Source organism: Typopeltis vanoorti, chromosome 2, assembly GCF_054136105.1.
Source record: "Typopeltis vanoorti isolate ZY-2024b chromosome 2, IOZ_Tvanoo_1.0, whole genome shotgun sequence".
Lineage (NCBI taxonomy): Eukaryota > Metazoa > Arthropoda > Arachnida > Uropygi > Thelyphonidae > Typopeltis > Typopeltis vanoorti.
Genome location: NC_143550.1, coordinates 167,989,608 through 168,017,444, shown reverse-complemented (window position 1 = coordinate 168,017,444; position 27,837 = coordinate 167,989,608). Strand labels below are relative to the sequence as shown.

General features: G+C 34.9%; 1 protein-coding gene across 1 annotated transcript in view; it reads right to left on the bottom strand.

Annotated features, from left to right (window-relative positions):
- Nucleotides 1-9,703: 9,703 nt before the first annotated feature.
- LOC150109628 (pfs47 receptor-like) overlaps nt 9,704-27,837 on the bottom strand; it is an 85,597-nt gene continuing 67,463 nt past the window's right edge. The window contains exons 5-7 of the mRNA XM_090402801.1: nt 22,939-23,233; nt 14,535-14,746; nt 9,704-10,146 (exon numbers count right to left, since the gene is read on the bottom strand). Coding sequence (XP_090258927.1) covers nt 9,895-10,146; nt 14,535-14,746; nt 22,939-23,233 — 759 coding nt within the window. The 3' untranslated portion in view covers nt 9,704-9,894. The remainder of the gene's footprint in view (nt 10,147-14,534; nt 14,747-22,938; nt 23,234-27,837) is intronic.

Genomic DNA, 27,837 nt, shown 5'->3' with positions numbered 1-27,837 from the left:
ATTGAGCTATTAAAGCTCTGATCATGGCAGGAGGGTAACAGCAATAGCCGAGCCTCAGTTAGAACTTCATTGGCTACAGCGTTGCCATCCATTACCCTCTGATCCTAGCGATCAATGGAAATCCTATCACTGATTATTAACATTTTTACCTTGTTATTTTTAAAGCTGAGGGTAGTTTTTTAAAATTATTTTAAGAAACCTTAGTTAATTAAAATAATTTTAAAAGGTTCAGATACATTTTTATACATTTCTTTTTTTTTAATAAAAGTTTTTTAATTAATTATATAACTACTCTTCTAGTTATATTTAGACATGTATATTTGATTTATTGGCATTAGGTCAGATAATTTTCTCAATGTGTCGTCAACACCAACACTGACATTTAATATTTTAAGTTTAAAAATTTATAAAGCGCTTTAATAAAAGCTCGTTGAGTAAATTCTTCAGATAAATCACATGATATCGTTCATTTTACTAAATTGTGAATCACTCTTGTAGGTAAATGACCTTTGCATTAGGTTGTTGTTATTGCAATACGTTCCCCCCCCCAACCTAAAATGATCTTGGTTTGTATCCTTTTTTAAAAATACAAACAAGCGGAAATCTGTTGTTGTATCCTTTCATAATAATATTGTCAAACGATGTATATCACAAAGTCAAACAATTTTTCCTTCAAAAATAAAAAAAGAGAAAACCTCTTGGACAAATACTACAGCGCCATCTGTGATAAGGGTGAGAATTATTATTTGTCTTGTTAACTTACGTAAATTGAAAGAGGAAAGTAGGTCATAAATACGATAAAGGAACATTAAAAAAAAAAATGTACCGACCAAGAATTGACTAGCTCCAGCAAGCAGTACCTTATTTCCTATTGAAAAAAAAACAAAAAGAGCTGCACTTTTTTATTGAAATGTTTCAATTTTCTTATAAGTTAGAAATACTTAATTTAAAAAATTATTCGAAAAACTATTGATACAAATTTAACCCAGCTTACATGGAGCTGCGATGGAGGAAGCACCAGAGCTTCCCGCGGTGGAATTAGTTCTAATGAGAATAAAAACGGTGAAGGTGGAATACTAGTCGAGCTATTAAAATATGATGGGCATTCAATATTAATTAAAATCAATGAGTACTTATCAGAGATACAAATTTAACCCAGCTTACAAAAATCAGAAATAAATATATCCTTTAAAAAAATCCTTTTTCTTTTAAAATGATGTCTTTGTGACAAGATAGGAAGAAGAAACCATTCCTTACACCGTGTTAGACTATAGTAAGCTGATGAGATGCTAAATTCGTGAAAATAAATCATTTATGGATGATATTTTATGAATAAAGTCAAAATTGTATTTATCTACAGAGTTAATTAAATATTTTAATTAAAGAAATTACATATTTCATTATAAATTAAAGGGAATATAAGTGCACTAATAATAATATAAGTATTTATATCTTTAAAATATTATTTCGTATTCAGTGTTTCATGATTGTTGGGTATTTTCCGACCTTAGATGACTTTGTGTTCCGGTGAGATTTTTACAGGGTAGTTGACCATTGCTTTCCTCAACTCCCCCCCCCCCAAATTTTATCCGGGCTTCGGACTAGCATATAGCTGGGACTTATTCATGACTGTAATCGATCTGTGTTCAAGGGGACAGGTTTGCCTGTTCTGGGGGACGAGAAACCCAAGTTTCCGGGTTTAAAAAAAATACTATCTCCGCATGCGACCTTTATCTGAGACCAGATAAACGTCCTCACGTCACGGGAATCAAACCCAGGTCTTTCTAGACCAAGGGTTTCATTTATACTGACTGAACTACGGAGGCTAATGTTGTGTCAGCACTTTGCTAATACAAATCAAACTTAACGTAACCGAGATCGTTACTAAATACAGCTCTTTAATCATTTGAAATCATTTTCTAAAGGAATATGCTGGAGTTCAGAAAAGTAAAGAATGAACGCAATTAATTTTACCGGTGCAGGATGTTTTCGCATTGCCGGAACGTTTCGCATTGTGTTCGGCATTGTTGGACTATTGCATCCAGGCACTTAACAAGATATTCATTTAATATTTTAACTTTAAAAATTTATAAAGCGCTTTAATAAAAGCTCGTTGAGTAAATTCTTCAGATAAATCAATTTCTGTCTAATACAGGAACGTGCAAGTTGAAAAAATATCCCTTACCTTTCTGTGTCGAGTTGCTGTTGTATATCTCATAGGAGCTTCTCTGTGCATTCAAAAATACGTTAATAGTTGACACGTGCTGTATTCCAGAATGCGTTAATATCCTGAATAAAGTTGTCACGCTTGGTTTGACATTGCGATGTCAGATTTTAAAACGCTAAATAAAAGCTTCATTATATGCAGTTGATATATGGCCTTGTGGGTCATTAAAAGTCGGCATTAGTTATGTCAGGATCCCTCGGCCAATAAAATTCAAGGTTCCCTACAGATAACTGTGGAGAATCTTTCGTTATTACAAAGTAAATTCAATACAGTAGAAATGAATAAAATATGATAAAATATTACTGCGTTTTTCTTTCTTCTGTTTCTCCCCGGACGTCACATTCCTGACCTTCAATTCTATATTAAAACTATTCTTTCGAGATGGTTCAAAATTATACTTTACACCTTCCCATAGTTCAGTGCGTAGCTTCATAACAAAGAACAGCTAGGTGTGTGATTGTGACAAGTGTTGTAATTGAAGTGGTGAACAGGCAGAATATTAATCAATTATGTACTTGTGATGTCATTCGGATACGGTCGGTGTTTTAGAATACATTACTCACTGACTCATCTGGTTGTTGCAATGTGCGAAATATAAGGAAGTTTTCATACAACTCAGTGAATGCCCCTCTCTCTCTCTCTCTCTTAGCTTATTTCTCTCTATTGGGATACAATGACGTTTTTCTCTTGAATCTTCTTGGTTCTTGATTACAAAAATGATAATTGTAACGTGTGTAGCTATTATTAGATTCAACAAATAGGTGCCTGTGTCTGTGCTTAAATAAAGAATTAAGTGCACTACCTATCATCTACTTCTCTGATACCTTACAAAACACAGTCCCAATAAAACCTCAATCCAGTGGAGATTCAAGCGAGAAGCATCTTGGCGTTGGTGCAGATCCTCTCTGTTTCTCAAAATTCTTCCTCCAAGATTTTTCAAAGTCGGCAGCTGGATTTTTCCATAATGATTACTAAACGGTGACTTGTGTCAACGCATTGAAAATTTTGGTCTCCTAATCCTAAGGAGGATACTGACTCTTGCATATAATAATATAAATATAATAGATGAAACCTTGACTGTAGCAAATTCACCACAAGATAAAACTAGAGATGAGATATGTGTCCAGACCTGCTACAGTTTATCTGGAGAATAGCTATACTTAATCCTTGCTCTTGTACCTGTTTGGTAGAAGAGGAAAGATTGAAGGAAGAAGGAAGGAATCCAACTAACCTCAACCGTAAATTGAGGATAAGGTGATTGGCCCTGTGCCTGCCGATGTATCCTGTGTCCGGAGGTGTGTTTACGGGGCAGGTTTGATCGTTCTTGGGACGAAAAACCCGATTTTTCTGGTGAAATAAAACCAGTACGAGACACAATTCGACTCTCGTTTAGTCGAAAGAGACCAATTCAAGGTTCCTGGCATCACTCACGGGAATGGAACCCAGATCTTTCCGACCACATGGCTTATTCTGTACTGACTGAGCTACAGAGGCTCGCATAACTATAACTAGAATTTAGTATTAAAGTCCATTCCTACGATCCTTCTTTATCTTTGCTTCAAAGTGTCTGTTTTTTGAATGTTTTTAAATGGAAGACCAGTTTTAGCCCTGAGATCATCCTGCTTATTATTGGAGGCCTGAATAAATTCTCTGTGTCTTTTTTAACAAGGTGTCTGAGTTATCTAACCCTTATCACACCCAGTACTTGAGCATTTTTGCAATGATAAACAAAATGAATGGAATGATTTGGAATGTAGAAAATGTGCTCAAGACAGAAATACATCTCGTCTAAAGATGTTCGAATGGATAACTCGAGCAAATGAGAACGAATATACAGAAAAAGGAAAACAAGCTAAAAAGATATACAGAAGAAAGAAAGATGAATGGGAAAAAATAATGATAGTGGACAAGTTAAGAAAATGTATAATAAAATAAAGGAAATTAAAGGTGGACTTCAACCAAGAACAACTTTCTGCAGAGACCGTGAAGACAACTTGCTTGTTTCAAAGGAGGGCTTTTCTTCTTGGAAGCTAACTACCCAGAAAAAGACGAATAAAGAACCCTTGGCAAGAATAACAAGAGCTACGATGGAGGAAGCAACAGACTTTCCCGAGGTGGAATTAGCCCTAAAGAGAATAAAAACGGTGAAGGCGGTATACAAGTTAAGCTATTAAAATATGGTGGGCAATCAATATTAATTAAAATCAATGAGTTCTTATCAGAGATATGGAAACTGAGTCTATGTCTACTTAATGGGATACTGCCATTATCTTCCCTATCCATAAAAAAATGACAAATCTCTGTGCCGAACTTATAGAGTTATATTACTGTTAGCAGTGATTTATAAAATAGTTGCAGGGATACTGGCAACTAGATTACAGCCTTCCATAGAAGAAACTTTGCGTGACCATCAATGTGGCTTTACATATGGTACATCACCAATAGACCAGATTTTTACAGTACGAGCCATAATGGATAAATGAAGAATTTAATTTATTTGCACCATTTGTGGAATTTATAAACAAGCCTATGATACAATTAATAGAGTAAGCTATTCAAAGTTAAGTGAGGATTCCAAATTCCATCTAAATTGATTAGTTAAAATGACACTCAGAAATATCTTTAGTAGAGTGCAAATACAGTGTGAACTCACATCACAGCTCAGGATTATCCAAGGATTACCATAAAGAGATCAACCGTCAATAATGCTTTTTAACCTATGCTATTTATAATAATTTATTAATGCTATTTAACCATGAAAGAATAATAGGAAATGTAATCATAAACAGAAGTGGAACTATTATGAATAGATGTTTTCAGCTTTTGTCTTTTCGGATGAACTGGACTATTCTGGAAGGGCGTAGTCTCAGAGATAGTTATAGACAAATGAGGAAGGAGGCAAAGAAAATAGAACTACCTACAAGCAAACGAAACTAAAAGAAAATATTTAATTGTTGCCACAAACAAACAAACAAACTTTCTAAACTTCCAGTTTCATTTTGGATGAAAAAACATTTGAACGAGTAGCATTCACATATTTGGGTTCTGCAATAACATAAGTAGTGACATGTGAGTTGAAATTAATTATTTGACTAGCTGCAGCAAACGGAATTTGTTATGGTATCCAACCATTATTAAAATCTAATCTCATTCCGATAAGAAGTAAAATCCAGCTATATAAAGTAATTCTCAAACCTGTTCAATTGTACGACTATGAAACATGGACAATGATCCAGAAATCAAAACCGATTACAAATATGGGAACGAAAGGTATTAAGAAAGATCTTTGGCCCACCTAACGAGAATGGACTTTGCAGAATGAGGAAAAACAAAGGTGTAATGGAGAATTTCAATGAAGTAGATATTATTATTGAAATAAAGATGAGAATACTGAGATGCTAGGACATGTTCCGCGAATGCGGGATCACAGAGCCCTTAAAAGGTCGTCATATCTAAATCGGATGGACCTAGACCATCAGGATGACCCTAAGGCAGATTTGGAGGATGATTTAAAGAAAATGAGAGTAAAGAACTGGACAAATAAGTCACAGATTCGTAGCACACAGTCATTTACAGTTCTTCGCGTTACAGTTCTAAATGGACTGTAATGCGGAGTAATTGCAGTTCACTTTCTGTTCATTCGTTTATATTAAGAAATTTTGATTTTAAAAATATGAAAGACTAAATTTTCTTATTGATTTTATATAAATAGTATAAAATTTATTATTTATATATAACAGTTTATTGGCCATGCAAAAGTAACAATACCTTTACCACTACTCATAGAACAACAGCTTTTGTCTTAAGCGAATGGGAACAAGTTTCAAAAAAGAAAACCATAAAAACTTTCCTAAAAAAAAAACGATTTCTTGAAATTAACACAACAAATGTTCCTATTAAATCCAGAAATTCCTGAGTTTCAATTAAGAACCTGATCGATAAAAGTCTGATTTTCGACTGCTGACATCAAATACAGAACAGAATTGTTGAACCTTTTATTTCATTTTATTTAATCTTTTTACAAAAACCCTCTCCGCTCCTCACCTGCTACTTTTGTCCGATATGACAGACGTCCTCCTCACATTGCGAAACGTTTGGATATTAAACAGCTCAGGCAATGGTGATTTGTGCACTCCTTGCACCATCAAATCTACGTCAATCTTTCATTATCCTATCTCAAGACGCAGAATTAACCACGACGGGTTGATAAGGAATCATGGAGATTGGTTTCGAACTGGGAATGATCGATGCAGAACCGTTAGAATGCATAAATCACAATCCATCTGGTATTTGATATCCTCGCGCGCAATGCGATAAGCAATAGACCTCCACTTCCATCCGAGCTGAAATCCCACGCTTGACTCTCCACTCCACAATCCTCGATACAGAGCCTTCCCCATAGCGATGATTCGTTGATACATAGGGGTCATGACTTCCTACTTCAACGAGTTGCCTTTGGGTCAACATACTTTGCCTACACCCGCTCCACTCCTCTGTAAGTATGGAAGGATTTCAACCTTACTTGCAGATTGCTCCCAAGCGCCAAATGGAGAGATGAAAATTACAGTCGCATTCACTTAATTCGTACGTCCTTTTTCTCTAACATCAGACCCTCTGCCGCACCTTCCCGCAGCTATTAGCTAAACAGGTAAGCAAAGTCAGGACATTTAAAAATCCTGAATTCTTTCGCCTGGAGCAACGAAACATCGAAAAGATACAGTATTTATACGATTTGGTCCGTTGTGTGACGTCACAATATTTATTGAAGACATTATTGAAAATCTACACTGAATTATACATTGTTAATGTATCATTGTTATGTTACCATTGTTTAAATTTAAAAACTTGATATTGAAATGGAAGATCAATTTGTATCAAGCCATATTTTAGATTTAAACTATAGAAAAAAATAGGAAACTTTTTGAAAATTTACGGAGATATTAGAGATTTACGAAAATTTTCAAATCATTTTTCAAGTTTCTATATTTGGTTATAAAATATGTCTGGATCCATAATCTCTATTTTATTTATGCGGAATAAAACCTTTTAGGCTCTATACTTTAGTAATAACATACTGGATGTCCTGTTTTTCAATGTGCTGTTCGGTTGCTATGATTGATTCGTTAGCTCGTAAAATTACTGAAGTAAGTAGATGTTTCATCGTCCCTATATTTCTAATAACAGAAAACATGTCAAGGTTGATATGGATTTATAGCAGAACAAGCTATGCTTGTGGAAATATAAAGGATGACTTCATCTTCTGTTTTTGGCATTCAGGCATATTTTTAAAGGTGTAATACAATCACAAAATGACGAGTTAACGATGAAATATATTTTGATAGAACGGTTTATATTAGCCGTAGATTATTCACGGATAATATATGTATTTTCTATCAAAATGTAAAAGAGCGGTACGCAGGAAAAACAGAATATAATTTAAAATAATTCCATTATTTTTTCAATTAATTATATTATAAATCAAACAGAAACATCGCGTTGATAAGTTCAGATGGTTTTGAAAACTTTTTTTTCCACGTTTGGAAGTTATAATATTTCATTTAAAAAAAGGAACTATCATCCCTATCATGTTGTTACCTTTTGATTTTAACCTTTGGATTATTAACTGAATTTCAGTAATATTATTTCAGTCGTGTTCTGCATACCTAACATTCTCTGCTGTAGAGATTGCCAAATACCTCTTGTAAGGTTGCATATTAATACGTCTACATACGTTGAACGAGTGTGTCATCGAAATATTTCATAAATAAATGGGTTTGCACACTTTTCTTCAATTAAATATATACGTTCATATTAAAGTGTGGTGAGTTCTTTCTAACAAATAAGATAAATTCAACTTCTTAAGTCTATATGGTGCATGAAACTCGCCCTTCGAGGCCACGAGAGACAAGGAGATCCCAAAATAGATTTTATATTCGTTTTGTGAGTGAAAGTGTTTAAAATATTATATTTGGATTCTGTTTACTCACAGATGGTTTCTGTCTGATCCCATAACCACTCGCACACTTCACTTCTCTTTCTCTCATAAGTCATTTTTGTGGTTCGATCAGAATATGCCAGAATTCACTATTGAAAAACATAAACAAAATTATCCAAACACAAATTGTACACGTGCATCAACTGGAATTTCCTACCTTGTTTTCTGTAGTATTATAGGAATACGTCAGCAGTAAACTGCGAGAAATGCAACCCATGTTTTTTTTATTCGACCGCTGGTTAAAATCTACAAATTAACAGACAAACTACTCGGTTTTATTTCTGCAAAACATATATCCAGTCCTTCCTAAGGCGAATGCTACATATTTCTGCAAGTGCAACACTCATTCTGCTCTGATGCCGCCAAGAGACCTGTGCATGGGAAGTGACGCAAAGATGTCGACTTTCAATAGTATTCACGCACGTGTTATCGGAAAGCTATACGCCACTGAGAAACAAACCCCATTGCCGGGAATGGGAAAACCAGTCAACTGCAGGAGAAGGCCACAGAGACAGAAAGAGCATTGTTATCTGGTGACCTAATTTATGCTATTATTACTACACTTATTATTACACTTATAAAGGTAAAAACGAAGATAATTTACGCTACTATTACTACACTTATCGTTACGGGGATATTTAAAATCATCTTATCATATATCATATATATTATATATCATATATTTTAATGAAACATAGTAAAAAAAACAAGGAAACACACACATACTTTTTTCTTATGTTTACATTTATAAATTAATATTTTTGGTGTTTAATTAATTATCATTTATTTTCATTTTTATTCTGCTGCTAGGTTAATTTATTTATTTTATTTTTTAATTTTATTTAATTACAATTATTTTTATATAACACTTAATTTTTAATGTTATTCTGATTTCCTTATATGGAAATTTTTTTTAAATTTATTTTGATATTTTATTCTTGACTTTTATTTTTTATTTCATTTTAAATCTTATTTGCTTAGATTAATAAAATATATATATATATATAGTCAACCGTATTTTATTTCCTGCTTTTAAATTTAAATAGTGTATTATTTTTGTTTAACTTATTCCTTTCATTTTAAATTTATTATTATTCGCAGGGAGAACAGAATCATTGGAATAGAATATTCTGACAAGCAGATGGCGCTGCGAAATTATTGGTGCGTATTTAGTTAACTTGAAATACGAAATGTTTTGTGATGGTAATTACTTATTTTGCTGGTTTAAATTAATTGAAAAAGGATTTATTAATTATTTGTTATGCCTTTCTTATATATTTTCTTCCCCGCTTATCAAATTCATACGCTTAACTACAAGAATTTAATAACAGACTAATAAATGCATAGCAACTTCAAAAATCGAACAATTGCAACAGTGAAAATTAGGGTTAGCTCTACTAGTATTAAAACGGAGCGTCTACTATAACTTGTAGTAGACGCTACGTAATCTATGTTCTCATGTATTAAATAACCGGACAAACTCAAACTTAGCCTTTTATTTACTTCCAACAGAAATATGCGATAGATGACAAAGTACAGGGCATTTTATTGGCTTCTTTAGCATAAAACAAAAACGGATAATTTGGCAGTAGCTTAGCAAAAGGGCTGTCAATTTCATGGATGTGGGCGGAGTTAGATGAGTTGAATGGCATCACTTGGCTAGCTTGAACTTTCAGAAAGTGATGGATCTGCAAACCAAGATTTCGTAGTTGTTTTGGCTGTGTTCATTTCCGCCGTATGGATAGTAGAGACAGCCATGAGAGGGATGAACCTTCCCCACTGTCTTAGTGCCATCGTGGTCACAGCGTCCAATGTAAAGGGGTTCTCCGTCAGTAGTTCGCCCGCCTTGAACAGCTCCGTGAGGTATGTTGCCGCCAGATGTAAACACCCATTCTAGCTGGCTTCCGGTTGGGTTACAGAGTACCTGAAAACAGAAGAGAGAAATTTAGGAAAAACAAGCTTTCAAAAAATTGACAGACGCTCTTCAAAATTAATTTATATGTGCAAGTAATTTTTTTCATCTAAATCAGTGGTTTTCTTATTATGATAAAGAGCCAAGAGACTATTTTTTTACCGAGGCGCCGTCAGTGAGTGTCATTCGCTTTATTGCCTTGCACCTGCTTCGGATCTGCTAAATTTCCCTTCCTCTCCCAAACAAGTTCAGTGGTCGGTACTACGTTGAATAATGCAAAAATAATAAAAAAAAATCAATAAAAAATTTATAAATCCTCTAACATTTTTTTTTCTTGGCCTTTTCTTTTTTTGTATTTTTTCCTTGCCTTTCTTGCCAAAAATCTAGTCAGTTAATCTTTGACACCGGCAAGTAAGTGAAAACTTACCGAAAACTATAGTGGTTCCAACCCCATAATTAAAAAAAAAAAAAAAAAAAACTACTTTAAAAGTCACACTATTTTATTATTTTAAACATTTCAAGATATTTCAAATACATAATATTAAAACAATACAGAAAAATTTCATAATATAAAATAAATATATAATATATATATAAAATATACATACAATGTATATATATATATATATAAAAAAAAAAAATATATATATATATATATATATATATATATATAATAACTTGACTTGTATATATATATATATATAATAACTTGACTTGTCTGTTTGCTTAGTTGGGAAAAAGGATTGAAACCTAGCTTAAAAAATTGCTTGGTATCTTTAACATAGTATACCCAAGTTAAAAAACTTTCTACATTTGAAGATCTTCTGAAATTAGAGATCTCGCTTGATGAGCCAGAGTGGTGATAATTCCGAGTTTCTGCGGAGGGAAGTGATGAGAGGAGGCATGTTAGTCCGAATGAGTTGTTTTTTTGAAAAAGAAAATGTGAGACAATTAGGCATTCTAGTAATCTTTAAATCTAAAAATGAGAGGACGCCGTTCACCTCAAGTTCTGATGTGAATTGGACGTTTTGGTGGTGATTGTTCAAATGATCTAGGACGGTTTGTAAGTTCTTTGGACCATATTCCCAGATGAGGAAGATGTCATCTATGTATGGAAGCCACTGTTTTGGTTTTAGTGTAGTGCTAGAGATCGCTGTTTGCATTTTTCTTGAAGACTTCGAGGAAATAGCGATCTCTAGTGGTCTAGAGAACCCAAGTCAAAACTTTGTTCTTTCCTGAGTCTACCCAAGCCAAAACATCACCAACTTCGGTTCCCAGGAGTATATAAAATCATCGGTAGTTGCGGGAAACCGTATTATGGCAAACCGATAAGGCTGTCTCACTACGTCTCGAAGAGCCTCAACGTGATGTCTCTTACAACAGAACTTGTGCAAGCGCCCTCTCCAGCCATGTCCTTTTCTATGCTAACTCTAATTTAGAAGAGCGTCAACACCATACAGACTGGAATCTTTCTACAAATATCCATAAATGCCCTGATGAACTAGAAAGACGCATTTTAGAATCCAAAGAAATAATTCTGGACCTCTCACACATGAACAGTAATTTAAGTTATAGCTTTCCAGATTCACACAGCGCAGTGATTCAATTCTGGCGTTCTCGAGATAGTTCCCACTCACTAACGCCTCACGCTAGACCTGCCACTCAGACGCCAGTTCAAACTTGACTGTTGTTGATCCTAACTTGCTTATGTGAGAAGTTCCTTTTTTTATCTTGCAAATTTTCCAGTTTTTTGAGATAGTATGTTCACCTAAAGAAATCGGCATTCCGATATGTTCTAATTAAAGTGTTCCTCTTATCTCGGTGTTTCTAGTCAATACAATTCTAACATAAAAATGTCTACAATCCGAGTAAATACCTCTAATAATAATAATAATAATAATAATAATAATAATAATAATAATATATATATATATATATATATATATATATATATATATATATATATAATTGCAGGACATCCCAGCTTTTAACTCATTGTGTTATCCATGAAACAGCAGATGAGCAGAAGAAAGATTTTATAGATTCGATTCAGGTCACCAAATGGAGGAATTTATTTATACTGACCTTTCCAGCTGATTCATTAACGAGTCAGTCAATCTATAGAGTTTGCTGTAGAATTCACTGACTGTATAACTCATACTTCGTAGACAACAATACAGTTATGATATAACAGCAGCTGTCTGCCATATTTTTATGTCGATTTCATCTATATACATTGGCCACAACCGCACTCATCTTCTCATGCAGAAATTGGGGACCAACACATCCAATTTAAAAAAAAAAATGGAACTAAAGAGTAGAAAGCTTCATTTCAGTGAATAATATATTTGTTTTATTTTAAATATATAAAAGTGTTTATTTAAATTTAAAAGTTTATTATCGTTGGACGATTTAGTTGCTAACTTGAGGAATTTTTCTAGGCCTTTCTTCGGCCTGTTTCTCGATCTCTGGTACAGGTAATAGGTTTTTACTCCTGGAAACTCTAGCTCTTAACTCTGCATCACAAAAATCGATCATAAAACTCCAGTATTTCAAACATAATATGTTACATTATGGCATCACTTGCGTGCCATAATCCTCCCTGAAAGTTTTTATTCATTGATAGCCTTGGATTCAGCTATCAGTGATAGTGAAATGGTGGAGCTGAACCATAATCTTTTGGTTAAAGAAATTTCAGCAATTTCTTTTTTGGAATAAAAGCTCTTAGAGGAGTTATATATATATACATACATCTTCAAGGCCCACTCTTCCTAATTGGGTTGTGGGAGCAAAAGCTGCAAGAGGAACTTCCAATGGTCCGATCCTCTGCCACCAAGCTCAGGTGTTCTGGTGGGATTCCCAAACGTTTCCACCTAAGGTTTTGGATATAGTCTATCCAGCGAGTCCTTGGCCTTCCACGTGGCCTCCCACCCTCTGGCTTGGCAAAGAGGGCCTGCTGAGGGAGCCTCCTTGTGAAATTCTGACCAGGTGCCCGTACCAGCGTAACTGTGATCTCTCAACACGGAGAAGCAGCGGTTGAGAATATATATATATATATATATATATATATATATATTATATATATATTTTTTTTATTGTGTTGGTTAATTGGATATTTCGAGATAAATAAAACCATAAATCACGTAAAGCTTCTAATTGCATGTGTTCATCAGCTGGTTTGTATTTTTGGAGGAATGGAAATACTCAAGCAGACTAGAAAAATGTGCGCAATAAAATTCTGTCTGATGTCATGGTAGACAGTAACCGAACCTAGAATCATTTCTATCTATCTGCAGATAGTTTTACTGCAAATAGCTTATTTATCATTGAGAATCGTTTTGTTAATTTTTGCGCTAAAGCTTTTACCTTTGAAACCAAAATAACGTTGAGAAATATTATTCAAGATAATTAGCGCCAGAAAGATTATGTAGGAAAGAATAAAAGCGAATGTTATAAGTGCTTGTGAATTTTGAGAAGCCTACCTAATGCGATTACATTGGTTAAATGCCAAGAACAGTTCAGAAAAATAATGATGATGATGACGATGATAAATCAAAAATAATTGTTCAAATGAATTGCATTATTATTTTAAATGCGCCGGTTGAAAATCACGTGTAAAAAGGTCAAAATCACGTCCAGTGTCTTATTTTGTGGCTTGATTTTCAAGTTAAAACTGCGCACCTGTGCAGAGGAGTTTTTAAACTGACTTTTTATCGGGTAGTTTTCCAGTCTGTTTATGTCAATGGACAATTTTATTTTAGGTTCACTTCTTGACCTTAGAGAGGATGTTTGACTTACGATTATGTCAATGAACTAGCTGGTGTCATTTAGAGTTGGAATAAAAATACGGATTTTTTTAATTCCTGAAATTTGGGTTTTCATCCTTATAAACAAGGAAATGGATGACACAATATGGTCGATTGCATAGCCTTATAAACTAAGAATTAGAAAGAACAACATTTTTTTTATTAAATAAATACTGTAATAACTTTTGATAGAAATATATATTTTCCTTCTTTTCTCACAAGATGGCACCACCAGTAATTCAAAAACCACTCTACTCTCTTGAGGAGTTTTGTTGAGTTAGTTAAGAGTTTTATGTGTTTGTATTCCATATTTGCTTCAAAAATACTCGCTATCTAAATAAAATATATTTGGATACCATATATATCTGGATAATTTTCAAGCAACTGGTTTCGCAGCCTGTTTGGTCTGCTCCTTCAGAATTAAGTTTACAAAAAATAAAATAAAATAAAATAATAATAATAATTTGGTCTGTTTGTCAGTTACGAATTTTAGGTGAGGTAAATAGTATTTTTTTTAGCAGAAGCCATAGGACTTGTATTTTAATCATGTGGCGCAAATACATTTGTAATTTTTGAATCAGTGATTTTACTTACTTCGTAGGATCCATGAGAATGCTCTCCACCACCGAAAGGTATGTACAGGACTCCGTGGGAAGGATGAATTTTACCTGGAACGACGTCTCCATCATGGAAATCACGTCCAACGTACAAAGGATCACCGCCATCGTATCCTGCAATTACTGCAGTGGGGGGAACACTGCCACCCCCAGAATGGATCCACTCAGCTATAGGTCGATAGTAAGTAGCTGTAAGGAACAATGCAAGGTTTAGTGACAGTCCTTTATGAAAATTTCATTTTCATAAAGAATTAAAGCTAAAACAATAAATAACTGAAAATGTGAAATTAAATAGATAAAGAATAATAAATAAAATAATAAATAAAAATAAAGTAAATTTAACCATTGGGTCAACCAGTCCGGTTAATATTTTTCTGAAATCCTAAATCTACGATGTTAACCATGTTGTCGACCATTCTCACAATACAATTAAAAGAACAAGAGAATGAACTGGAGCCACATAACAACGCCACCTAGCTCCAGTTCAAAGGTTCATCGAAATTTCACACAACAAAAAAGCAACGTCATTTTGTTCCTTAATGTCACTTAATGTTTTCATACTCGTGTTCAATCTAAAAGGCGCACTTTGTTTCCTTCATGGCGAAAATACCCAGAAATAAGTGAATAAGGAAGTGAATAATACTCGTGTTTAGCAACTGTCAGTTTCAACAACTGGCAGTTGCTGAACGATGTTTTATGTTTAAAAAGGTTTCGTAATGTTAGTATTTTACTTACTGGTGTTTGCTTCAAAGAGATATTTTCAGCCTGTTGGAGAACATAAAATACGTCTTCGTGACAGCCAAACTATCCTTCCGGTTGCTAAATCTCTGATTGATAGTAGGAGATCCTATTTCACTAAAATACTGTTAATATTGCATTCTTTGTATTATTTCTAATGGTTCTACTTTGAAAGCGTCTCTTCTTATTAAGTGAATGGGTCTGAAGCTATCTATCGAAAGAAAATTCCTCTATACAGTACTATATATCTGATACTATAAACGAATGCGAAATGGTTTACAAATGATTAATTTAGAGTTCATAGGAACTAAAGTGCATAGATTACACTTTAGTTCCTAAGTTACAATATGAAGGGACTGCCACGAGTTCCCTACTGTCCTCTAATTTGGTAAATATTTCTATTTTTTTATGATGTAACTCCCATCCATGAAAAGATGCAAACTATAGATTATTAGTACCGTAAGTGTAGAGAGCAATTTCTCTATTGTACTTTTCTTTTTAATTTTTTTTTTGAACATTTTATATATATCCGATAACTCTATTCTATAGACTACACGCGGAATTATTTCAAACTACTTCAGGTCTCCAACAAGCGGGAAGGTGATCTCACACAAGACATGAACGTTTTCTTTTACTTAAAGATATTTACGCCATCAGTGAGGTTTGAGCCCACGATCTGTTGATTGGAGAGGAGATTCGCTTACCACTCAGCCAACCAGGACGGCAAATGTAATACCGTTTGATGTGTAAATGTGCATTTTGCATAACAGCTTGAACTCCTTTAACCTGAATGTCGGTACTAGGTTCGTGACAATGTCGTCGATTTTTAGAGTCGATTTTTTTTACTTTACGGGACAAAAAAATTCGATCTCTGGCCTGTGCCAAACTCGGAAGCCGATCGAAAAATGACAGATAAATTTTCTCTACTTGATGACCAGAACTCAACTTAGGTTGCTATTCTTTGGACGGTCTAGCGCCATGACGCATAACTACTTCCATTGAGCTACATGGACTTCATAATGAAATATTAGTGTAAATAATGTACCGTTAACATTTAGAGTCTAAGTTTCAGTTACGTTTAATTGTATATATGTTACAAATAATTTTAATAAGTTATTTTAAACTCATGATTGGAAGAGGAGGGAAGCTTAATGCGAAATCTCTGTAAGTATTCAACAACGTCTTCATATTTTTCTTTTTGTTTGGCTTGTATGCAATAGATATACTCTGGAGATATGTTTCTTGTCGTTTTAGTTCACAGTGACCAAGCTGGAAAAAAGTCTTTTTTTATTAACATTTTTTATAAAATTGAAAAAAATTCTTTGAAAAAATACCTGATGTTTACGATTTTCGATCAAGTGGAGGTTAACCACTACCACAGTTTTTTTTTTTTTAATAAAAACATCTTGATTAAACCTGGTGTGAAAATTTGAGAAATAAAATGAAAAAATCCGGATTATTCAAGAACCTTCAGACTGGAAACAAACGAACTATTTTTATTTAAATAAAATCTAATTTTAAGTTCGAAATTTCAATGTCAGGATTTTTCTTGGATAGTTAAAATTCCAAACTAGGACAATACTGCATCTTTCCATTTCTAAAAACGAATTTTGGAACTTGGCGAAAGAAAATTAGGCCTTCCTCAACCCCTTTCAACTTAACTTTTTTTCTGGCTTTGTTTTTAAAAAACAAAAGTAAAATATAATAAATGGTTTACACCCCCGGATGATAGATAATACCTTTGGAATCGTAGAAACAAATCAGCATTGTCTTTACTTTTGACTTCTTCAAGCGACTGTTTCGGGCTAATACTCAAAACACCACGTTTCGTTACCAGTAACGATCGTTTCAAGGAAGTTTGAGTCCTTACGAGCGGTTTTTGTGAGGTCCTTGCAGTGTTCAATTCGATACATTTTTGGTCGTCGGTCAACTTGTGGGGATCAAATCTCGAATTCAATTTACGGAGGCCCAAACTCTCGGTCAAAATGTTGTGCGCAGTTAATTTTGGAATCCCCAATTCATCTTCAATCAATCTCACGGATGATTTCGGGTTTTCTTTGATAAAATCACGTAGTTTTTGGATGTTAACTTCGCTCAGTCCAGTTTTTGGAAGGCCCGGCTTTTTCGTCGTCCTCAAGCGTCTCATGACCACTTTGAAATCGCTTAAACCACTCGTAAACTTGAGTACGGAATAAGCATTCATCACCGTATGCTTTTTGAAGCATTGGATACGTTTCGGTAAAACTTTACCAAGTTTAACACAAACGTCAATCGTAGTTCTCTGTTTAAAACTCATTTTCCGACCGTTCGTCAAAACACACTGTCACTCTTGGCACTATAACTCGGCTTCTAATGAAACAAATGTTATAAATAGTTAATACAACGCTAACGAAAGTTGCAGCTTTCGACAACAAAAAGATACAACAGGTGGCGCCACTAGTTTCCTCTATTTTCGAAAAGTTTGGTTTCTTTTTAGACAGAGGGTGCATAAGTGTTGTATTTGCATACGGTTTGCTCTCCCCCTGTAATATTTTTAATTGCCCTTCATACTGGTTTCAAATTGGTTTAAAAAATTGAATTTATGAAATTGAAATGCTTCGGTCCACGAAGAGAATACCCCACCTCAAAGTCAGAAATGCTGCTTATCACTGATTTAGATTTTTTTGTATCTCCTCTCTTCATCAGGATTTGGTGGTAATGCTTAAGTGACATCTTTTTAAGCTTTTTTTTTAATCCGATTCTAAAAAATCCATTTTACTAGTACAGTTCACTTTAAAACATTAGTCACACACCTGGTGGGATACTAAGATAAATTAAAATATTTCATATTCATTAAAGAACAACTCTTGAATCGCTTCTGTATCTTAGTCGAAAGAACCACGAGACATGCGCAGTTCGATTTGGCAAAAGAACTGAGTTCGATTGGCTCCATTGAGTAGAGAAATCTTTATGTGGATTTTTTTTTTCCCTAAATGAAGTCGAATTAGCCGATCTCATGTTTCAGTGTGATCGGCTAAGATTGAAAAGAGAGAGAGAGAGAGAGAGAGAGAGATTAGGTTGTTGCTGAGCTATAACCGACTTCTAAGTTTCATATCATTTATTTTGTCTTGTTCATTAAAATGAATGGGGTCTTCTTGGGTTCTGTCAATCGCTAACATTGAATTTTCTCCACGAAATATTCAACCACTTCCTAAGAAAGCTATGAAGACGTTTTATTGTCGTTAATATGAAGACACTCCCTGTTATTAATCTCTTGAAAAAGAATGAGCACCCACTTGACCGTATCAACCATGAAACTCCCCTTTGGTGTTATCGCCCCGATAAGAAATCCACTCACGAGCACCTGTTGCCACGGGAGACTTCGCTATAATAATAATAAAGAAAAAAAAATTGTCTGTCACATTTATACCACGTGATATTTACTCGAGATAATTTCCGTATTCTTCTCCTCTCCTTTGTCAAACGGAGACACTTCTACTTGTCATGTTTTCACCTTGACAACGAACTATGACCCCACACGTGCACCCAAGATGGTAAAGCGAACTAAAGACAAATCACGAGCCTCTTGGAAAATATCAAAAAACTTTAAATGTACTGGTAGTAATAACAAAGTGTACTTTTATAGAACTCCCATATATTTTTAACACCGAAATGGTTCTCTAACTGAATTAACTTACGAAATAATTTCACAGCCTTCATTACAAATTTGTCGAAAAAAATTTTAATATTATTTTTTAATCTTTTTTTTAATTTTATATTGCAGCTTACGTGTTTTGATTAAAAAATGTATCACAGTCACTGAGCGACTTTTCAGAAGATTACGTCTGTATTCATCCACTTGCTCCTATATTCCTTTTCTGGACACACCCCGCACATACCGTTTTTTAAAAGCTCCTTTTTCGCAGTTTTTATTATTTTGTCATTTGTTTAATGTGAAATGTCTCACTATAAAACTGAGTTTATCAAAAATAAAAGAATTGGAAAAAATGTGCAGAAGCATTGTCATGATGAAGATTCCTGTCTTCACTATCTTCTTTTGTTGTTAAAATAACCTGGCATATAGGAGAAATTCCTAACTCTTCAAATATTTACTGTGTGAGAAATCATCCATCATTGATCGCTAAATTACGAACTAATTTAATTAGTTCATAGTTCTTAAACTTTCGAGTTGAAGGGCGTTCGCTAAAATAGAAACACATGGAGGGAAAAAAATCAGGCTCGCTACAGTGCACATCACAAAGATGTGTAGTTTAACATTAAATATAAAGTCAGCATGTATCCTTTTTTTATTTTAATCAGTCGTATAATGCATGAGCAATTCAGGGAAAACAAAGTAGTTTCATCTCCAGGAATTTCAAACTAAATAAATAAACAAAAGAGGAATCAATGGAAGCAAACTTTATTATTTAACAAAAGAACTGAATTTATTTTGAGATTATCAATAAATAATAACTTTCTGATTGCGTAAAGATTGATAAAAAAATGTCATGTTTGATTTTCTCTCTCTCTCTCTCTCTCTCTCGTGTGTGTGGGTGGGTGGGTGGGTGTGCGCGCGCTAGTGTACATGCGTGTGAGACTTATTCTGTTTTTTAAAGATTTTAATTTATTTAAACTACTTAATTAAATTTAATAATGGTATTGAAGACTATATAATAATGCCTCCCCCTCCCCCACACACACACAAGAGAGACTTGATAGCTTTTGTCTCAGTCAATGACCAGAGTAACTTTTTCTCGAAGTCTTTTTTCAACCTGTTCCCCAGTTAGTATTCTATCTTTGGTACATTAAAGAAGGGTTTTAATGGCCCATCTCAGAATCATTTAACTCGCTTTTGTTTTTCAGGCAACTATACGAAAGTTAGGGTTTAAGGCGAATAGGAGAGATGATAGGTGTCTCGCACGCTCTTGTTCCGATGCTTTTAAAGTTATCGATATCTCATAAAATAAGCATTCGGTGATCGCGACGGGTGGAAACCAGCTGCCTCCTCTCCGATTTCCAAAAGTTAGAGGTAAAAGAGTTCCATCTATTTACTCACTTTAGGAAAAATCGGTGTTAGAGGATTGATTTCTTTTTTTATTTTTAAATTTTCGTTATAAGACATTTGCAAAGATACACACAAACACAAGTTTGTTCGAATGAATTTTAAAATATTCCGATTTTTATTTATTTTAAACTGTTAATAACGAATAGGTAGACTGACCATATTTCCTTGAGACAAAAACGGGACATTGGGATGGCAAAAACGGGAGACGAGGATCATGTCATATTCTGGATTCATGAAAAAGACGATAACATTTTTTAATTACATAAACATATTTAGCTTACATTATTCTTCAGTGACAGAACCCATACAAAAAATTTAGATAGACGTAGAGGGGGACTGTATTTCACCACGATGGTACCATGAATATTTCTCCGATGAAGTGATCTTACGTAGCAAATTTCGGCCTTCCAACACCTTATCATAAAACGTCTGTGTCCATGACACGTAGCCCTCATTGTCTCAACACTTAATCTTGATTTCTCCTTTGACCATGTAGTGTTCATAATATTCTCTCATCAGGTACTGTACTTCCTGGAAGACAAAGAATAAACTCCATAATATTACAAAAGTCTTGAAAGTCTAGGCATTTTTTCGCTCATTTCAGAAAAAATCTGTATCTATCAGATACAGGAATGTTTTCTTTATTCCATATATCCAAAAGCCTTATAATTATAGATTTTATGAGGGTCCACTGATCGAATACACGAGTTTCTGTGAGTGTGATGAGTTCCTCGTTCCGGTTGTCCTCTTTCCATTCAGGTGTCTTCCTTAGTAACGCCCACTTGAACTTCTCGGTGTTTCCTAAACTGCACTTCCACTTACTGACATATTCTAAGCTGGTTTCATATAAATTCTCAACCACCTCAAGAAACTTTTGCCTCATTAATTTCTCCAGAATCTACTAACATTCTCAGTTGTTTTTTGACATCAATAGTTACAAACACTTCACTTTTTCTGGACTCGAAATTGTTTTCAAGATTTTCAATGTTCGTGGTTACTTCTGTAGCTGAAATATTAACTTTTTCAATTAAGCTAATGTGTGTTTGGAACGCAGACACTTGATCAATTGCAAATGACAACCACAATTTCAAACAGGGATCTTCACACCATTTTCACAACATAACAGGACATTTTTCTTGAGAAAGAAAATAAGAACGAAGACCATCAAACATGCTTAACATTTTGTCAATTGATGGACCCAAGGACAAAAATTTTCCATGCTCTAACAATTTAGCGTAATTGTTTCCTGCAAAGTCACCAAAGTTTTTCAGTTCTTCAACTCTGACTCGTGTATATATTGAAGTATTTGTATACTTTCACTGCAAAATATCCAGTCTAAATTGGTAAACAGTCGAAAGCAGCAGAACGGACAGAAAACATGCCTCGTCTGAGACGCACAAGTGTTGCCAACATGTATTTTTTATTTTCTCTGAATAAATCACTGAAGATTCGATATTTAATATCGAACAATGCAACTCCATAGTTATACAAATTACTGCTATCCATGATATTGATAGACGATTATAGGTTGTGAATAATAATTTATGATTGACCAATACTAAAGTATATTCATCTCATCATCTCATCTTCCTTTTCCCTCTTTTACCTTGCGGTGTCGAGGGTTAGTTGATCATCGGACCTCAAACCGTTCACAGGATAAGATGGTCAGTCCTACACCCCAGTGTATCCTATGTCCGTAGTGTTGAGTTCTCAAGGCCGGCTTTTTTACTTTGCGGGATGAAAAACCCCAGGTAAACTGGGTAGAAAAACCTTGCTGTCCACGCTCAAGACCGGCTAACTTAGCTATGGCTGAGGAAGATCCTTAAGCTCCTAACGTCACCGACGGGATTCAAGTTTTTATTAAAAACGGGACAAAATTGACATTTTTATTAAAAAAACGGGACGGCCGGGAAATATGAAAAGAACGGCACTGTCCCGTTCAAAACGGCACCTATGGTCAGCCTACGAATAGGTGATTATTTTTCTCTATCATGTATATTTTTTAATTTTTTGTTAACTATATTAAACATTACAGTAAAATTGTTCATACTATATCTAACAATTAGCCAGCCAAACATTTAATGAAGATGCTAAGATCTATAAATCAATAAATTGATTCGCAGCATTGAATTGAAAGAATTCCAAAAAAGATGGAATTCCAGTAGGCTGCCTTTTAAACTGGGGGTAAGAAACCAGGGGGTACTTACAGATGAAAAAAACGTTACCAAAAAAACAATTAATTGAATTTGTTCTTCAAAAATGTCTACTATATTTAAAAATGATTGCATTTGGCTATTCAAAGATGTCATTAATATTTTAATAGACTTAATTGGAGTTTCATTCAACTTCTGAAGTACAATGTTTATATATCATTACTAAAAACAATTCTCTTATATGTAAACATTATCAAAAGTCATATGAATCTAGATTTTGATCGGAAAACATAAAAACTAAACTTATGTTTGCCCTGCGACTTTAAGGTAACTACAAATGACCCTACAGTGACATCTTTGAAAAGTTTTGTTTCTTAAGTTATAAAACAAAACATAAACGTCTATACTATAATATCCTACGTCTAATAATGAAGCAGTTTACTTACGTCCACATGCCATCTTGAAAACTTTGCTTGAGACAGAGGAACTCTCTAAGGTAGCTGTGTAAAGTAAAGGAGGATGCCCGCCACTGGGGCTATATACCAACTTGTACTGCCTCAGCTGATAAGTTATCGCTCTCCTTCTCTCGATCTTTCTAGTTGCAGATCCCGTGATATGTGTAGGTGTAGCCTTGCCACATGCTTCTCCATGACAAGGCGATAATGGATGCAAACAATGCAATAGTGGAAATTCTCCTCTGGTTACGTCTGACTTGGTGTTTCTCTTTCTTCGCTGATGACGCTGTTTGCATAACAAATCACGTGTTCAGTTATTAGAAAACAGTGTAACCGAGGTTAAAGCACGTGATCCAAATAACATTCAGGTGTTTTATATTCATAAGCAGCTGGGACTTCCTGTTGTGTCTTTATACTGTTATTCGATGATGTGTGTCCTTCCCTACTTCTTTACGTAGTTCAGGATATATTCAACAGCATTTATGAAGTATACAACAAATGTAGATAGGTGACTGAAAGACTAAACTGCATTCTTATCAACACAGTGATATTCAGAATTGCCAAAAAGATTTAAGTCACAAGTATGACCACATAACCTCTAGCACCCACATATGAATCATTATTAAGTCTCTTGACGTCACTGCGTCCTCCCTGATGAGAATACCATCCATTATCTAGCCACAAATTTCCTCAGGAATGCTGCAACTGCACTTGAGTGTGTCTTAGTACACTTGCATTTCTTGATTGATGAGTGCCGTTGATTCTTGTGCACATGCTAAAGAAAGAAGAGTGAGCAAGACTTCGTGGAACCGTTGGGGTTGATGGCGTACATTACACGAATTTGAAGCTAACCAGATCCAATTATTACAGACTAGCTATAATCTCCTTTTCTACAGCCTCTTTCGGTCGTTTATAAGAGTGACGTTCAACGCATACTCAGTCAGATCCTAGAATTTGCACCTGCTGTGTGCTTTCTACTATGTTACAGTAGTTTAAAATTAACCGCAAGGACTTAGTAACCTGTGCTTAAAACACATTCATATTAGAGCTTTTTTTTTAATATTAGCGAAGAGATTAAAAATAGATCATCACAGTTATTGACGAATAACTGATGTTCTGTTTGTCAGTTTTCAGTAAGGGCAAGCAACTGAGGCTTTACCCACTACATTATCTTCGTAGTTTGGATTAATAACTTTATTTGCCTGATAATTGTTTCGAAAAATTAGCGAACCGCTTAGTTCTCTAATTTTTTACGTGGTACCACGTTGTCAGTTCTGAAAACGTGGTACCATGCTTAGCGCTAACTGATTCAGTAGTTTTGATGGCAAACTGACTCACTCCTCCTTCAGGGCAAGGATGAGGGTGGGAATGGTGGGAATTTCGAGCAGCAGTGCGTTTCCCATTGTGTCCCACACGTGTTCTATGGGATTAACAGCTAGAGAGCGTGTTGGCCACACGATTCGATTGCTATCTTCGGTCTCCAGAAGTATCTCCACTGCTCATGTACGATGTGGTGTGACATTGACTTCCATAAAAATTACTATTTCGCCTACAGCACCACGGAACAATCGAACATGACGTTGAAGAACTTTGTTGCAATATCGTTCACCAGGAAAAATCAGTCACAGTCTCTTTTTCAGCATTTATAGCTTGGTGCATCTATTAAGCATAATGCGTCCCCACAGCGACACCAGCACTGCCATATCTATCCCTTTCAAGAGCATTTTCGCAATGGTAAGCAGTACCACTTAAAGAGGAGTACATTATCCCATCTGCGTTCCTTTATCCACTGCGTTGTGGATAAAGGAACGCAGATTACAGGCCTTCGGGCGTATAGGCCTACTTGTTGCAGATGTCTTACCAAAATGTATCCAGATATCCGTCCGCATATTTGTGCTTGAATGGAGCTGATCTGTAAGTGGGTCTGCTGTGATGCGTCGATTACGTTTTATGTTATAACTAAAACTCTGTCTTCATGCTCCTTGCCAGAGGAAGGAAGATCTCCAAGGAAGCGTCTGGAACACATTCCATTGCTCTGAAAGGCTGCCGAATCTGGATATAACACTTAGAATTATTGATACTGCCAAACTTCCTGGTAATATCAGTAATTCTGTGGCTTTCTTCAAGCTTTCCAATAATTCTTCCCGCGTGATGTCTAGATGATGTCTTGTAAAGACGAAAAGAGCTTCCTTCAAACGCAATTCCCTTAGCTCATTGTTTTGCATTTTATCCTGTTGAGCGCTTCCACGTAACTCCTTTGCGTGAGATTCGAAATTTTGAATGTGTTACCTACTCGAAATCATCAGTTATAAAAAGAGCCACAAGCTGATTCGTCTGAATTTGTGGTTGTAATCTTCAGAAATAGTTTTTTCTTTACGTTTTGGACGCCCGTATACTTGTCTGCTATTTCGTAAAAATTATACATACATTCTCATATTTTAACACTTTGTATCAGTTCACAAATGACAGAGCCTAGTACAAAAGATTTAGCTGATTGACTGTAGTTGTAGGCAGTACTGCAAATGGACATTTAGCTGATTTCCAGCGAGGTATTCGAACAGGTTATCATATTATCTATCATACTGAGTAATTTGCTATCTAACCTGTAAGCTCACCTTCAAATGAAATGTCCTTATAAGGGTCTCGCGTTCTATAAGTGATTTGAACTCAGATCTTTACAACAGAAGAAGAAAAATTTGTCTAGAACAGGGAATTATCTCAACGTCCTCGGGACCGTGCTGGACAGGTGCTACCAGAAGTTCAGAACAGCATTCATAGCTATAGATAGCTGTTCTGAACTTTCAGAACTTGCATGATGCAGAGCTCCGTGACTGGATACCAGACCGCTATGCGGTAGTAATGCCCTGTCGAGAATGTAGCACCCTCTTTCCAGTTTATATCAGGACCTGTTGTGGTATTCTACAATATGTTTGACATTCTGTCGATATTCTAAAAATTTCTCTGTTGCCTTGGTTGTAGTGGTTCTAGAGAAATGTTCCACTGCTGAATTGGTTGGGTTGTTTAAGAATAACGGCCGAAGAATTAAGGCTATAAGATACGTTTGTGAACTGAGTGTGTTTTCCTGTCCGGTTTGCTTGTTTTGCGGGATGAAAAACCCGAGTTTCCAGGATGAAAACCCTGCACTTCGATAGGAGACCGGCTACCTAACCGTCAGTCGATAAAGACCTTGTAAATGTTCTTTTCTTGTAAATTGTTACAGACAGAATTTTGATTTTGAGTCTCTTTCTGGTATCCGGAGGGTTCACCGAAAAACAATTTATCGAAAGACAGTTTATCGAATACAATTCATCGAAAAGTCAATTCGTCGAATAAACAATTCATCGAAAATCATTTCATTGAACAACATTTAATTGAAAAAGCAATTCATCGAAAGGCAATTCCCCGAAAAAGCAATTCAACGATCAGCAGTTAATAGAAAACACAATTCATCGAAAAACAACAATTCATCGAAAAACAACAATTCATCGAAAATCACAATTCTTTGAAAATGCAGTTCACCGAAAAATGAATTAAAGGCCTGTGGATTAAAGATGTGTGTGTGTGTGTGTGTGTGTGTGTGTGTGTGTGTGTGTGTGTGTGTGTGTGTGTGTGTGTGTGTGTGTGTGTGTGTGTGTGTGTGTGTGTGTGTGTGTGTGTGTGTGTGTGTGTGTGTGTGTGTGTGTGTGTGTGTGTGTGTGTGTGTGTGTGTGTGTGTGTGTGTATTTTATTTTATTTTTTTTTTCTTTTGAATTATTTAGAGAGATTTTTTCGGGCGATATAAATGGTCGTTAACTAGCTAACTGGTTGCAGTGAATGATATCCACTGAGACGGATATAATAGAGATGTTAAATAAACATTTCATAAAAAGGTATTTGATCCTCATGAAAATAACAACCTGCAGAACTTGAGTTCAGTGGGGACGGAGGAGGAACACTGATGGTGAGTGAGTGGGAGGTATACATGAGAAATTGGGCAAACTCGATATCAATCAGCATCGAGGACTTGTGGATATATCACCATGTGTCTTGAGGTATCCTCATTGATGAACGGCATGGGTTTACTAAAGGAAAAGAAGTCGCCAGTACAAGAAGCTGCAAAGAAGTTTCAAAATGATATTTTAGTAATTCTGCCCTGGTTGGATGAAATTTAATGAAATTTTACAGTTATGTAAGTTTTATGTTCAGTCTTGGTAGAACGAAATTTGTTCCATACAGATAAATCGCTATCTGCACAATGAAGCAATGTTATAAAATTTTATAACATTTTATGTACACTTACATAAAATGTTATAAAATGCAAAAAAAATAATTATTACGTTTCATTGACCACTTCCATATGTTGTCTGTATCTTGAGTAACGTTGGGTATTGTTACCGAACGCTTTTAAACAATAGTTTACAAGAAAAATGACTTTTCGATGAATTATGAAGAATTGATCGAAAAATTTTCGGTGAATTGTTTTTTCGATTAATTGCATTTTCGACGAATTGTCATTCGATGATTTGTCGTTCGATGAATTGTTCATTCGACGAATTGCCATTCGTTAAATTGTCGTTCGATGAATTGTTTATTCGGCCAATTGCTTTTTCGATTAATTGTCGTTCGATTAATTGCATTCAACAAATTGTCTTTCGATGAATTGTTTTTCGGTGAACACCCTCTTTCCATGTAAAGGAAAGAGGGTTACATGAAAGTACATCTTCATTACTGACTGAAGGTTTGAATGAGGATGCGAAGTTGAGATTGGCAGAATACAGTTTCAGTATTAATTCTACTGAGCATTTGTGAGAAGGGTTAGTTGTTGAGCGGACGATGAAACACCTCATCTCTTTAGAAGAATTGATTGACTTTGTGGGAACTTTATCTACATTTTTTTAATAATACAAAACC